The sequence below is a fragment of the Dufourea novaeangliae genome, unplaced genomic scaffold (assembly GCF_001272555.1).
Source record: "Dufourea novaeangliae isolate 0120121106 unplaced genomic scaffold, ASM127255v1 scaffold142, whole genome shotgun sequence".
Lineage (NCBI taxonomy): Eukaryota > Metazoa > Arthropoda > Insecta > Hymenoptera > Halictidae > Dufourea > Dufourea novaeangliae.
The window spans coordinates 115916-130785 of NW_015374026.1; the positions used below are offsets into that span (position 1 = coordinate 115916).

At 37.8% G+C, this 14870-nt stretch overlaps 1 protein-coding gene across 2 annotated transcripts in view; it reads right to left on the minus strand.

Moving 5' to 3' along the window:
* Positions 1-5364: 5364 nt before the first annotated feature.
* Positions 5365-14870, minus strand: part of LOC107189314 (septin-7) — a 39897-nt gene continuing 30391 nt past the window's right edge. The window contains exons 3-10 of one of the 2 annotated variants that reach the window (XM_015577811.1): positions 13709-14183; positions 11980-12187; positions 11646-11898; positions 11321-11510; positions 11061-11226; positions 9841-9976; positions 9477-9640; positions 5365-5513 (exon numbers count right to left, since the gene is read on the minus strand). In XM_015577811.1, coding sequence (XP_015433297.1) covers positions 5465-5513; positions 9477-9640; positions 9841-9976; positions 11061-11226; positions 11321-11510; positions 11646-11898; positions 11980-12187; positions 13709-14183 — 1641 coding nt within the window. In that variant the 3' untranslated portion in view covers positions 5365-5464. Of the gene's footprint in view, positions 5514-7555; positions 7794-9476; positions 9641-9840; positions 9977-11060; positions 11227-11320; positions 11511-11645; positions 11899-11979; positions 12188-13708; positions 14184-14870 lie in introns of those variants that run through there. The other variant, XM_015577810.1, reaches the window with a different exon arrangement.

Genomic DNA, 14870 nt, shown 5'->3' on the forward strand with positions numbered 1-14870 from the left:
GCGTTAGCTTCCTCACTTTCTCGTGAGCCGTCGCGGAGGGTGGGCGCGCGTCTCATACTCGTCCTTTCTCTTGTTACTAACCCATTGTTTGTTGCAGGCATTCGACAACCATCAATTTATTTACTGTGCATATTATTAATTTATTTACTGTGAATATTCTTGTGTCCCCTCTCTTGTTACTAATCCCTTGTGTTACAGATGTTCGAGAACCATTGGCTTCGATATTTATCTTCTTATGTACTGTGATTCATTTACTGTGATTTATTTACTGTGCATATTATGTATTCTATGTGTATTGTATAATGAAAAATATTTTTCCAAACAGTTATTCCATCGAAAGAAGACATCGATCAACGTCTACATCCTCACATTGTATCACATTGTAAATCACAATGTATCACATTGTAAAATTCTGAGACTCTAATTGAAAGGTCAAACTAACTGAATCTTCAACGGTTTCTCGTGCGGCTCTCATGTCGGCAAATTTTCCAACTGAACCTGAAGGATCGTAGATTACAAACGAGTAATTATCAAATGAAAACAAGGACACAGATAAAATAATTTTGAATTATTTATATATTGTCACGACCGTTGAGCGATAAGATACGGAATGAAACCGATTGCACTCAACGAAAGTAGTCAACGTTTTTCTGCTTCGCCTTCTTCCAACAATTTCACATTACTTACACAGAACCGATGCCGATACACAAATGTACCATTCTAGAAAATAGTGAGCGTGACTTGGGTTCAAAACGGGTACAAGACTCTCGTGATGATTTTATATATAATTTACTGAATACATAATCCTAAAGTATAATAATATACTAATCGTGATCTCATGATTATTATTATTATTAATGTTATTATTATTATTACAACGTGTTCTAGAAGTAGCTGCGGCAGCTTTGTTTTCGTCTGGCACGGCAAAATATAGTCGGTTTTTTTTGTTATTTGTTTTGTTTTACCTATTCTCGCCTCTCTGTTTCCCTTGACTCACGAGTACATACTGTGCTTATCGGTGATGATCATACATGCCGTTCCGTTTCAATACAATCCTGACGATTAACTATAAGATATCGTAAGCGTCACTGATTTAAAGTACACATACAATGATCGATACACTTCCGTTTCGTCGATCTTACCGGAATCTTAAGAGCTACGTGACGATGGACAGAACATCGAAAATGTGTGTTTTAAAACAGCCTTCATTCTGCGAATTAAGCATATACGCTTGAGGGACTATAGGACGCATCTTATAAAAATCGTTTCCAATGATTCGACAAATTTTGTTACCTTTTTTCGTTTCGTCGAAAAGATATTAAGGGCGAACCTGCACATGATTCCCTCTACTTTAGAACACAAGCCTCTGAAGTACCATTTACTAAAACAGGACTTTTAAGTACTCTACACCCACGCACTCCTCGTTGTGTTTCAACACATTCGCTGCGGCTCCACAAACCGTTTTTCATTTACCTCACACAAATGTCCGTTTCAGTTCAAGGTAATGATCAATGAAACTTGTACAGAATAGGTATGCAACAAATGAAAGATAAAACTAGTCACAGGCTGCAATTGGTGTGATCCATAGCAGACGTGTTATAAGTAGAATTTAACAACTTTCAATCCTTTCACAGAGGAATACAAAATCGCAATTCACTATTTATGATTGGAAACAAAATATTCGACAGAGATATATGTACTTTAATGTGTAACTTCTCCATTTTCTGTTGAAATTAGATCATGAAAAATCACATATCATTATACATATGTACAGTACACTGATCCAAAAGTAGATAGATAGTGGTGTATATCCGTTGGAAATACTTTTTTTCATTACTTTCAAAAACATATTTGGACACGGTGAACAAAATGTAGATAAACACAGAGACCTCGAGCCAAAAGCGTCGATAGTTCGGCTGTATTGAACTGTGAAAGGGTTAAAACTTACTGGTTATCGTCATTCCCCTAACTTTGTACTTCAGATGTATCGATTTAACCACCACAAGATGTTTCATCAAAGAGCTTCGGGTATTCACGACTTTTCCTGTGGAAAATTTGTATTTCTACGTGTAAAATAAGAATTATGTCTTGAGCTGTGTGCGTGTCTGGACGAAGACATATATTATAGCTTGGCTAGCTTTGAATATCAGTGATTGAGCTTAACACGTTCGCTACAGTAATTTTGTTACGTAACCATTTCTCACGGACCCCGCCAAGTTATTAAATATTTGCCTCGATATACAATCCCTTCTTATTATAAATCGTGAAAATAGCGCCTAACAGGTGCTTCGAATATTATGCTACACATTCAGCTTTTAAGTAATCTCAAGCAGTAAGTTACACGCTTGGCTCGCCCTTTAACTGTAAAATTACAATAAGTGTCGTGCATACACCGAGCAACGATAATTCGAACGACAGTACAGTCAAAGGTTTACTATACGTATGTATAATGATTCTTCGAATATTATTTTGAAGAAGACTGTACATGTATTAGCGTCAAGGCCGTCAAGTGTATACGAATTTACGAAAAAAAAAAATGAAACAATACGTACACAAGTTATGAACAATTTATCATAGCAATGTAAATACGGTATCCTGTCGTTCGTACACTGCCGTTACTCATTGTACGCTCTAAAGGCTCATTTATGTGATGTGCGCAAATTGACTTGTGCATGCGAATTTACGCAAATGAACTGAGTCGTTGTATTCTATTTGAGGACCGTTTACACGTTCGAATAATTTGCACACCCTGACTTGTGCATTACACGTTCAGTCTATTTTGCACAGTTATTTTACATACATGTAAAGAATAAACTGTAATTATAATTAGTTATTACAGATTAAATAATAAGAAAAGTAATGGTAATTATTTGCGATTTGCTTGCACAAATATGAATGCACGACTGTAAATGCACAAGTCAATTGGCACGAATTACTTGAACGTGTAAATGTACCTTGGCGAGGAATGCGTAGCGAATGTGTTGACATTATCGGTGCAGAGATAAATGCGATTTGTTCGTTCGATCACCGTCTAAAAGTTTGTCTGTCCTTAAAAAAAAAGAAACGGTCTTGCGGATTTTTCCGGCGACGGCGAACATCGACACAGCCAACGAGTCAACTAAAAAGAACGCGTACAAAATAGGAATGTAACACGTGGTTCTTCCCGACGAATTTTCAGACGAGGTGTTTTGTTACGTTCGCGTTGTCAGAAAACCGCGTGTTGATCTTACATGTTACAGTAACCGAAGAATCACGAGTATTAGCGTTAGAAAATGCTTCTACGTTTCGTCTTGGCACACGAGTAATTTAATTAGCCTTATATAGAGTACGAAAATGGGCGAACTGATCTTATCGCCAGACAGTCTGACGAGAATTATAAGAAACGAAAGAAATGAAATTCAGTAAAATGTGTGCTATAAAAATACCGAAGAAAACTATACACAACGGGTAAGAAAGGTATCAATATACACACTTCCATTTACAAAATAACTTTAGATTTTTCGAAAAAAAAAACTTCAGAATTTCTATTGGTACTCTGTGTTCAATTGTGACACGCTTTCAAATAATGCGTTCTTTGTGCAAATACATTTTTTTTGTTCGGTTCGATATTTTTACTACCAAGAAATCCAGCGTGTCTGAAAATAATACCTTGCTTATCCGTTGCATATCATTGCTTTACCTAGTCTTGTTGTGAATACCGACGTATACTTGAAGGGATTCGAGACAATACGTTTCCTAAAAATTATATATCATTTAATCGTTACTTAAATGTTTAACCTATGATATTATTATACGAGAATTAAATTATTTCACGTAACCATAAAACGAAACAATATGGCGGTGCACGATCTCGAATCCCGATTCGAATCACACTTACGATTTATTTATACAAGTTCATTTTAATTGTGAATGATTTGCTTGTGAGTTGTTATTAATACAACTTAAATTTACACGAATCGGACTTATCCTTAAAGTGCCCTTGATTCAATGAACGATAAATGAAAATTAGAAGATAACTGAATCGATCGAGCAACATTTTGTCTCCTCGTATTCGAAAGTTCCTTGATGTTGTTCGAGTTTGATGAATCCTCATTTTATAAGCGTCACAAGATGTACCGAGTATGGAAGATTCACGGTCGGTCAGTGGCGAAAGAATTCTTTGTACAATTTGTTCCTTAGGACAAGAGAGTTACGTTTAATCGTCCCTATTACTTTAAACTGATAGGGAACGATATTTAAACATCAAATGTAATTTGTTATCCTATACCTAGACACAGAGAGACTTTTCATGGCTACATTTAGGTCGACGATGTATCGCGCACGTTCTGTATTCGGCTCTTATAGAAACAGATTTCTCGGTGAGGTGTTCTTGTCCTACGTAGATACACACACACACACACACACACACACACACACGCGCGCGCGCGCGCGCGAATATTAAGAGCGATTAATATCATCGTGTCTTAATTTTACTATCATTGATATTTATATTATGTACAGTGGTTAAAAATAGTATTCGTTCACGTATACACGCCCATGTCTTTAAGATAATTTCATGGATTCTTCGATTATGTCACAAAAATGTTTATCACTTCGTTCTATCTTCAATTCTAACAATGTGTATCTTTTGCTCATTATATATATTCTTCCGGTCGATGTCTTTTTATTATATAAGAGATCCGAGTATGTAAATACATTTTTTATCCACTATATATAGATACATTAGTGGCAATTTATATAACAAAAATACAAATATCAAAGGGTTCGTGTGCGCGCGCGCGCGCGTGTGTGTGTGTGTGAAAAGTAAAGTGTGTAGAATTTCCTGCGAGAGAACACTTTTGAAAATAATCGAGAGTTCTCTTTCCTCGGTACAAATTATGGTTATCCTTGATCACGCCTGTTAAAGAAACGTACATCCTCTGAGATATATTTTATGTCTACATTTTGTACAATATCATAGTTCGAATTATGCCTAGTGTAATTTCCTGAATAGTAAGTTAGTTAGGAAGCGCGAAGAAGCACAGGCGAACACGACAGAAGAAACACACCCTTTTTTTTCACATCATCTCACTCCTGAAAGCATAAAACGTTATATGCTCGGGGAACGAGGAAAAGTGGTACAAATGTGGAGGCGATATACATAGTATACGCATTGACTGTGTTTTCTTATGCAACACACATATTCATCCTTTGCATTTCAGATTTGTTAATGAGTCTTCTGATCGCGAGCTAGTACCTTTAACACTGAGACTGTTCTTTGTACTCCTCTCTGCTACACAGTGGAAGAGGATTCAGATGTACAGACACTGCACATGGTTTCAGAAGAAACAATTAACAAATCAATCGACTTATCTTCTAAAGAGATCACATGCCATTCATATGACCGTCTGTAAAAAGAATTGCTGTTGATTCACACTCCGAGGAAAGCTCCGGCTCCTCACGTTTCGCCTTTCCGCGGTCGAAATTAAAAGAGCCCTTTCTTCTTGTTCTTCTTATCCTTACCGTCAACGGCCCTGGAAAAAATGAAACTGTCTGTAAAAACGAATACTTCACGCCTAGGAACGATTACATGGCAGCGTCCACTTACAGTGTTAACAAATTACACAAGTTACAGTATTTTTACTGCTCTATAAGTTACACACCTTATTTTTCAAACAAAGAATACCTGATGGATTTTCTTGCGCACTGCAATCTGGCTGTTTCGATTGCAAATGTGTCGAGATTGAATGTGAATTTGACATTGGACTACACTTGGAATTGTTATAGGTTAAACTTGGAAAAATAATTTCAGGCTGCATATACTTATGCATGACGTTACAAATCTTATCTGTTACCAAAGGGGTATCGATAAGTATGGAGTGAAAAGTATATGAGTAATGTGCACTCTTAATCGTGAAAAGGATATAACAATATAAAAAATTTAGTCGTGCCAAAATCATGCTTCGAGAAATGTAATGCTTCCATGGGCGACGACCATTATAAGCCCATGCTGTTTTTGCGCAATGTCTCTAGTTCCATTCGTTTATTATTCCAATGTTAATGTGCTGTTTGTACATTTTAAACGTGTAATTTTTCTTTTGAATAACTTTGTCGTTCGTTCAAGATAGAGCTGCAATTAAGCCTATCTGTAAACAGATGGCTTATATAATATATAAATGGCATAAATGAATTAATAAAGCGAAGCTAATGGTACCTTCCAAACTGACATATTTTCACATAACGAACAAGGTATTCTGTATTCGTACACTGATCACAACTCTTGGGAAACATACAAAATTCAAAGAAACATTGTGTCTGTGTGTTGAAATGTTGTTGCGTTTCGATGGAAAATGTTAAAGCAAGATGGAACACAACGTTTCTCTGACCTCTGTCCAAGAAAGTTCACACGCCACAATTGCAGAAAGGCTAAAAATGAAGACGAAAATGGTTAGTAAATGTTTTAGGAAAGCATTACGTTTATTTGCGAAAAAAGATTGATGAACTTAACAATGTATAATATTCGTTTTGTGAGTATTCGATTATTGGTCACGTGTTTGTATGTGTGTGTGTATGGCATACCCTTTATCAAGCTGTCTCACGTTTGATTTCAGAATCCGAGAAACCGTGTCTCTGCATAACTGGTATACATATAACGTGTGATATACGGGAATGTCAACACATGCGAATGCTGGAATGTACGTGTAACGAAAACAAAAAGTAGACAGCTTGCGCAGAGTTTACAATAGCTTTCCGTACTCTCTACAATGTGTCGCGTGTTATTTAAGGTTCAAACAAGACAGTTATTGTATGGGTGTAACGCATAGTTTGCAATCGATATAAAAACAGTGACATTCATAGGAATATAAACGTCTTCTGCGTTTCGTACATAAAGTTTATCAAACTTTGTGCCAAAAATATGCCCTTCTAAATATATCTATAGGGCTAACGTAAGTATACTATCAAAATTCTGTATTTTTTTTTCTTTCGATATGGACTTTTTCCTCTACTCTTTATTCGTTAATCTAAAATTTAGCTCCACATACGCAAAACACAAAATCTATTCATCACCTTGCTCCGTCCATACATAAAGGTCGTCGTCAACTATCAAACATTAGTCAGTGTTATGCAAAATTTGTTGTTTCTATATTCAGTTCTTTATAGATTAGAAAAGCATCTCTGTATAACAGGTGATAACTCTAAATATCATGTACCAGTTCAATACTGAACTAAAAAATTTCCCTTACGACCCCCATTAGGGGTGCACGTTTACACGTCATAAAATAAAAGAAACATAAACCATGAGAGTACGTCTTAAATACACTGATATCAATATATCTGGCACTCATTTTCTTTTACGGCAAACGGTAACATAGTGACTATACTAATATATACTGGTAATCCAAAGGTAACCAAGAAAAAGAACAGCAAGTATACGCCAAACGTTTGTAATAAGTGCAATTAATTTTCAATTACACGCGCGCACGCATGTTGATCCGCCGTTCGATCGTTCTAAACTGGAGCCACGCGTTGAATTGTATAAAAATGAGATCGACGTTATATTGGATTTGAAAAAGTTTCTTTAGTCCTCGGACACAACGGCGTAGAGCTTTTTTGTTTGTTTGTAAGTAAATGTAGACAGACTCTCTACGATCTACTAAGGATGCTCGGGATGTTGTATGACAAGCTGTATCTGTGTAGGGCTGTCTTGAGGTGATTTGAAACTGGTGTGACGACGTAGGAGACTTCCTATCCCTCGGGAACCCCTCAATGTACCCCCGCCACCTCCAGATCCCTCGGAAGACACTGATCCCGTCCTAAATTAGGGACACCCCGATATGGTATACACACAACAAACAAACAAGCGCAAGCATGACATAACATTCGTACGTAAAAGCCTTCTTAAATACATACTGCTTTTTCTCGATAGAAACTCGATTGCTCACCCTAACCATGTTTTTTTTTGTTATTAAAGCTCGTAACTGGGTTATGTTTATATTAAGTTATGATACAAAAATTCGTTGCTATATCACAGATTGATACAGAAGAAACAGGAATTAAATACGCGTTTATATCCTTTATCAATGATAATTGGGTAACAATTTAACATGTAATGTTTTTGTTGCACGGTTGTGTATAGAACTGCACATAGTGTTAGAATATGCATAGATAATTATTTTATGTATACTATAATTACGCGCACAAGTTTCAAACATCCAGTTTTAATCGAGAAAACCCTGTATATACTACCTATGTATGTGATACACAGTACGATACATTCAGTGCTACCTTTGAAATACGCGTTTCGAAGGACAAAAAAAATATGTTTACGATATCTATGTTTTTCATAGTTTGGCCACCAGCGAAGGACAGATCTTGCATTTAATGTATTCTTGTGTCACGTTGTTTGATGTGTAATAGAAACAATGCAATTATATCTTTGTCCTGCGTCAAAATATTTCAGAGCTCACTATGCATATAAGACTTGTATAAATATTGATCTTAAACTAAAGAAAATTACACAGATATCAACATTAAGTAATGTTCAGCGTTTAAAAAATGCAACAACATCTACACAAATAAAAAAATATTTGTTACAACAATGTCGAGATGTGAAAAATGTTGAATATATGTTATAGTTCCTAATCACGCCGCTCTTAAACATAGATGGCGTGATGAATCCTGAATTTTTTGCAAGAGATCAGTATATGTGACACACGATATTAGATCTGTCCTATATCACTTCTGTGGTTTTGCTTTACGTAAACGTGGTACATATATCGAACATACATGACATACAATCTAGGACACGTAAAAATGATGCTGGATGAAATATAATCTTAACGATTCCTTTTCTTCTGTTACCGAGGCAAAAACACGTTGGTTTATCCCGTTTCTTTGTACAGACTCGAGCGACTGCAACTCGTTACCTCAGAATGAGGCATGATTGATTGACAATAACCACTAAATTGCCTTTAATCAAGTTCAAAAAGACGGTTACGCTAAACATGCTCATTAATATAATTATTAGTGATTTCCTGCTATTAGAGTATATGCTATGCTCTGGAACAGTTTCTACGGAATACCGAGTCGTCGCTCGAATGTATCAGTTGATTAGTAGCATTGAATTATCATAGGATACAATTAATCATATCGCAAGCCGAACTGTAAATGCTTTTACTGTACACATTTAGCTGAATGATTTTCTGAAGCAAAGACTTAAGCAATTCCATAATACTTCTAATGAAATGTTTGCGAATAACTGACTCTTTGTAACTATACAACTTATTCAAGCAGTTTGTCCATTTCCTTATAAATACAATAATTATAAAGCTACGGTTTCTTTTTTTTTTTTTACAAAATACCTTTCCATTCGTACAAGAAGCAGTTTGTTTCTGTTTTTAAATGTTTCTTTTTTTACGTCGAAAGGAATGGATAACGCGATAATCATAAGAATATTAAACAAAAAAAGAAGCAGACCTGTTACAGTCGATACTTACTCTTTCGAATTAGCCTCCAGGCTGCGTCTACGTAATTCTTCGACACTCTGTCCGGTTTGTTGCTCCCAGCTTAACTTCTCAGACTCGAATGCTCGTCTCTTTTCCTCCAGTTCGCGGATCTGCTGCTCCAAGGAGCGTCTCGTTTGCTCGTGTCTTCTTTGCAACTGAGAAAAGCTTTTTGTTAATGCAACTTCTACACTCAAATGATTGCTTATCAATGAGAGTTGATAAGCTTAGACTCGGCGAGTACGAGACTCTTCAATAATTCGTGGTTCAGGTTATTTTATCATTAGATTCCGGGAGTGGCCAAACTATTTAGCTCTCGCCATTATACTCGTTATGGGGAAACTATACAGATACTCACGTCTGTCTCTAAATCTCTAAGTTTCTGTCTTTTCTCTCGAACTTTCATTTCAAATACTTGCTCCATGTCAACCTCCATCTTCTTCATCTTATGTTCATGATCCCTCTTCTCCTCTTCTAACTGGGCCAGTGGGTTCCTACAAAACAAACGAAAATAATAATCCAAGTTCGAAGTAACTGTAACATACAGAAGTAGATGTTGCTTAGAAGTCTGTTCTGTCATTTACCAATCGTTTGATTTGTTATTTCCATTTTTTTTATCTATCTACACGAAAGGGGGTCACAAAGAATGAAAACTGTATTATTCGGGGAGACATCGGACGAGAATATTCATTGACAGATACTAAACCGAAATGTGTACTAGAAGCAAGCAGATTCATATGGTATACCTGATAATGCTGAATGTAGCTAGTAACATGTTATTCTGGTGAAATGAAAATACGAACGGTACGAAAAATATTTTATAATGCAATCTACTTACGGCAACTAAATGTTTCGTTAGAGGGCTCACTACCAATGTAATCCAGTTATCTATTCTGGGTTAATATGTGTATCCGTCACTCCACAGATTATAAATATAAGATATTCTTCTTTTTGTGGAGTGAACCCCCCTTAACTAAACACACCTAGTACTAATACGCAGTAAATGGAAACTGGACAAGGCTTGTGCACACAAAACTATATTACACGATATCCTGGCCTTATTAAAAGACTTACCACACTGTCATGAAACTGTTCATCACTCCTGGGGGGCACAAACTAACCAATAAGAAATCATCATTAAAAATCAAGTAGAGGATGTATCATTAGGAAATGTATTTTCAGGAGCACTTTCTTCTTTAGCTTATTCTATAACACGTCTTCTTAACAAGATTGCTAACATTGTCAAATTTTTAACTTACAAAGGTAATCTTTATCCCTTAATAGTTTGCATGCACAAGCTTTCATAAATGTTCGTAGTAAAAACAAAACCAAAACGCTACAAGCATTTATAATCGTTTGCGCTTAAAAAAAAAAAAATAAACGTAAATTGACATAATCAACTTATTACTGGATCCTTCAATATTATATTGTACTTATTATAATGTATCTTGTTTCGTACTGGTTGATTACCTAAACGCGCATATTGAATTTACGTACTTGCGATAAATGCATATGCGTTGTTTTCTTTCTTTCCTAACGAATAAATTTTGAAATAGATGCAAAAATATGTACACTTACTTATTAGAGACTTTCGTCGGTTTTCCATCCACGCCAACGCCTGCCAACGTGCGACACCGGAAGTTCTCGTAGTGTACGTTGTTTGTTACATCCTTCAAATCTTGTAAATGCGTTCGAATCACCATATTTCGAAGAGCGATGAAATCGCAATGTTCAAGATTTTCAACTGTCGAACGAAAAGGAACGTGAATTGATTCGAAGTTTGAAAGAAAAAAAAATACCATACTCAAAGTGGTTTGAAATTTGCTGAATTGCCCCACCTTCCGCAACTCCCCATGGATACTTTCTTCCACGAACTTTTCTACCATCGTGTTCGACAACGGTATTTGCACCCACAACCGCAAACGGAACTCTATCTCGTAGAACTTTATGCAGTTTACTTTCCTCTTCTTCTTCCACTTCGGGGAACTCGTAGATTTTTATCTTATGTTGCGCTATCTCGTTTAGAATCTAAAAGAACGGAAAACGAAAATTCTCGAGTTTATCCAGCTCTTAATACATTTCAATCTTAGCAAACAGTAATGGGTCGCGGACGAAAATTTCGAATCTTTTTTCGATCATCGCAACACCGTATCCGATACATACTTGTTTCTTGAAGTGTGCACATTCATCAGGTGTCATGGTGTCGGCTTTTGCGATAACAGGTATGATGTTGACTTTGTCGTGTAGACGCTGCATGAACTCGACGTCCAACGGTTTCAAACCGTGGCCCGAGGGTGCAACAAAATAGAGACAGCAATGCACCCGACTGTCCGGTATCTGTCTTCTGACTACCCGAGATTCAGCGTTCAGGAACTCCTCGTATTTTGATTCAATATACTCGATCACTGGCACCCAACTGAAATGTGAATGTATCTCTTATGGAGTCTGAAATTTCTCTATCACTATCGATAATAAACAGTATCTTGAGTCAAATTACCAATTGCTGTTGTCCACTGCATCACCAAAACCGGGTGTATCAACAACAGTTAAAGTAAGGTTCACACCGTTCTCCTTCAGCAACACTTTGCTAGTCTCTACGGCCACAGTTTTCTTAACCCTGAGGCTGGGTCCAAGGTATTCTGCACTGTATATATCGGCGAGGAACATTGAATTGATCAAAGTGGATTTGCCTAGTCCTGACTCCCCTAAAGAACACACACGGAAAAACAGAGAAATTAAGATATCGGTCGGACATGTGGTTTTATCGCTCCCTTTTAGTTTTCGGGTCGCTTCTAAATACCAAACGGTACCCTGACCTTTCAGTCGGCGCGTACCTTGAACTGGCCAAAGTGGCGCGCCTTCTCTCTCTCTCTCTCTCTCTCTCTCTCTCTCTCTCTCTCTCTCTCTCTCTCTCTCTCTCTTCTCCCGTCCGAAAGGATAAGTCACTTCAATTGCTCTATTTACGGAGAAATGGTGTGCTGTTTATACCGGTGCTAATAATAGAACGCGGGACCCGTCTATATTCTCACATTTCAAACTTTCATCTCGGACGGACTTTGTCGCGATAACTTTCGCGCCACTGCCGGTCGTTATTACGAAATATAACGGTGTCTAAGAAATAAATATTTGCAAGGAACTGACAAGATTCGATCTCCGCTTGTTCCCCAGTGGCCTTTTTAAACACACTTGAAAAGACTCGCAGACTAGTGGTGGCGATATCGGAAGACATACTTGCAATTAAATTAGCCAATTGCATTAATATTTACCAAGGCAGACTTTCAGGCAACAGAGTAGAAAAGAAATCGACTAATTGTAAACTTTATAGAAAGCTCACGATTGATCCATTGTCCTTACGACTTGTTCGATATTTATGGGTTAAGTATCGGTACTGGAATATATCGTCAGATTAAATATCGATATTTGAATTGCAAAGTATCGACATTTGAAATATCGAGCCCATCACTACTGCATACGCCGAATCACGGTGTATTTCGATTATAAGAACGAAGGGAATGTAAGTGAGAACCACTGGTACTTGAGGACAGCCCTAAAATTCCAGCCGGGTGAAACTGCATGTGTTAAGCAGATGGAAGTTCATAAGGCGATATATCCTCGACGAAACTGAAATACCAAACCAGAGAGAGAAACGGACCTCTTTGTCTCTCAATCTCGGGAAGCACAGATGATGGAAGAAGAGAAAAAAAGAAAACAAACGACCATTGTACGTTCGTTTACACAATGGACGGCGTTAATGAAGAAGGGAGTCCGTATGAGGTCATACTATGCATTTGTCGCGTCCCATTAGTGAAAACGAATTGAATCCCCGGGTAAATAGTGTACATTCGTCGACCTACCCACCCCAAAAAAAACGATCATTTTACTTCTGTATAAAATCCCTGGTATTGCTGATACTCGCATTCTTTTCAAATTCCGCTCGTCAGTCATAATGTAGAACTTCGATTAATCAGTGCCAATAAAAAAAAAGTAAACAAGATGAATTATAACTCTTCCCTGTCAATAAAATAAAAATATGAATAGGTAGATATTGACAAGAGTGCAAATATAAATTTTCCCGACGAAAAGGATACGGACCGTATATTGTGCTCGTATAACGAAAACCGTCAGTGGCCAGAAAACAAAGATGTTAGAAATGGGTCGCGGATTTCCCACATCGGGGAATGGTACTGTGTGACTCGTATAAAGATACGTCGACACAGGACACTAACCGACTACCATCAGAGTAAAGTCGAAACCCTTCTTGACCGCCTTCCTGTAAACTTGGTTCGGCAAGTTCGCGAATCCGACATAGCCGTCGAGTTCTTTGGGCTTGGTGGGTGGCGTCGGTCGGGGGTGATGAAGCACAGCGGCCTCCTTGTTGCTGTCGTTTGTCCTGTTGTTAGACTCCCGTTTGTTACTGTCCTCAGATGCATCGTTTTGGTTCAGGATCACCGTGGACGGAGGTAACCGCGGTTTCGATGCGACCGCCGCCGCGGACGTGACGCTGGTGTAGACAGTCGAGGCCGGCGGCGCTGTGTTCGGCGAGGCGAGGGTCGTCGTTGTCGTGCTCGTCGTCGACGACGTGTTGCTCACCAACGACGGGGCCTGTGACGGTGGCTGGGGCGGCGGTACGGATGGCACAGACGGCGACGATATTATTCCAGCGTTGTCGCCTTTAAAGAACAGCTCACGCTTTGACTGTATCTGAAAATATATAAAGGGACCCCCATCAGTACATACATATATGTATAATGCGTGCACACACACGCATATAAATACGAGTGAATTCTGTGAAAGTACAGTACTCTTAAAAATATTGGACACGTATTTTCATGAGAACTATGTAGGTATACTTCTTCCTCACAGAGTTGCATCGAAAACGGTGATTGTCAACTTCGGTATGTTTCCTTGTCAAAGAGGATGATTCGTAAATGCAGTGGGAGTTACTTTTGTACTGCACTGACCCCATATGGAGAAATAATGAAACACAAACGGAAAGCACACTATACTAAATAGAAAACTGTAAATTATCCTTAACTTGATAATGGACACTGGTCCCATTTCCAACGATCTACCGTGAGAAGGTCAAAGAGGTTAGGGGAATATTATCGGGGGGCTACTAGCTCTAGTTTCGAAAACGATCATTTCGAGAGTTCCTTGTACTGTGTGACAACCCTAGAGATTCCATCGATTCGTGTCAACCTGTATCCCGTCTCGAGACTGACAAAACACGTTCTGTTTCCCATTCTTTCTATTCGACAAAAAAACCGTAGCACGATGGATCCATCACGGATGCAATATAGGACGATTATAACCCGATGAATTTTATCGAGCGAGGCCCCACTCGAAACGATTATACAATTCGGCGCCATCTGGAATTTCAACGTTATT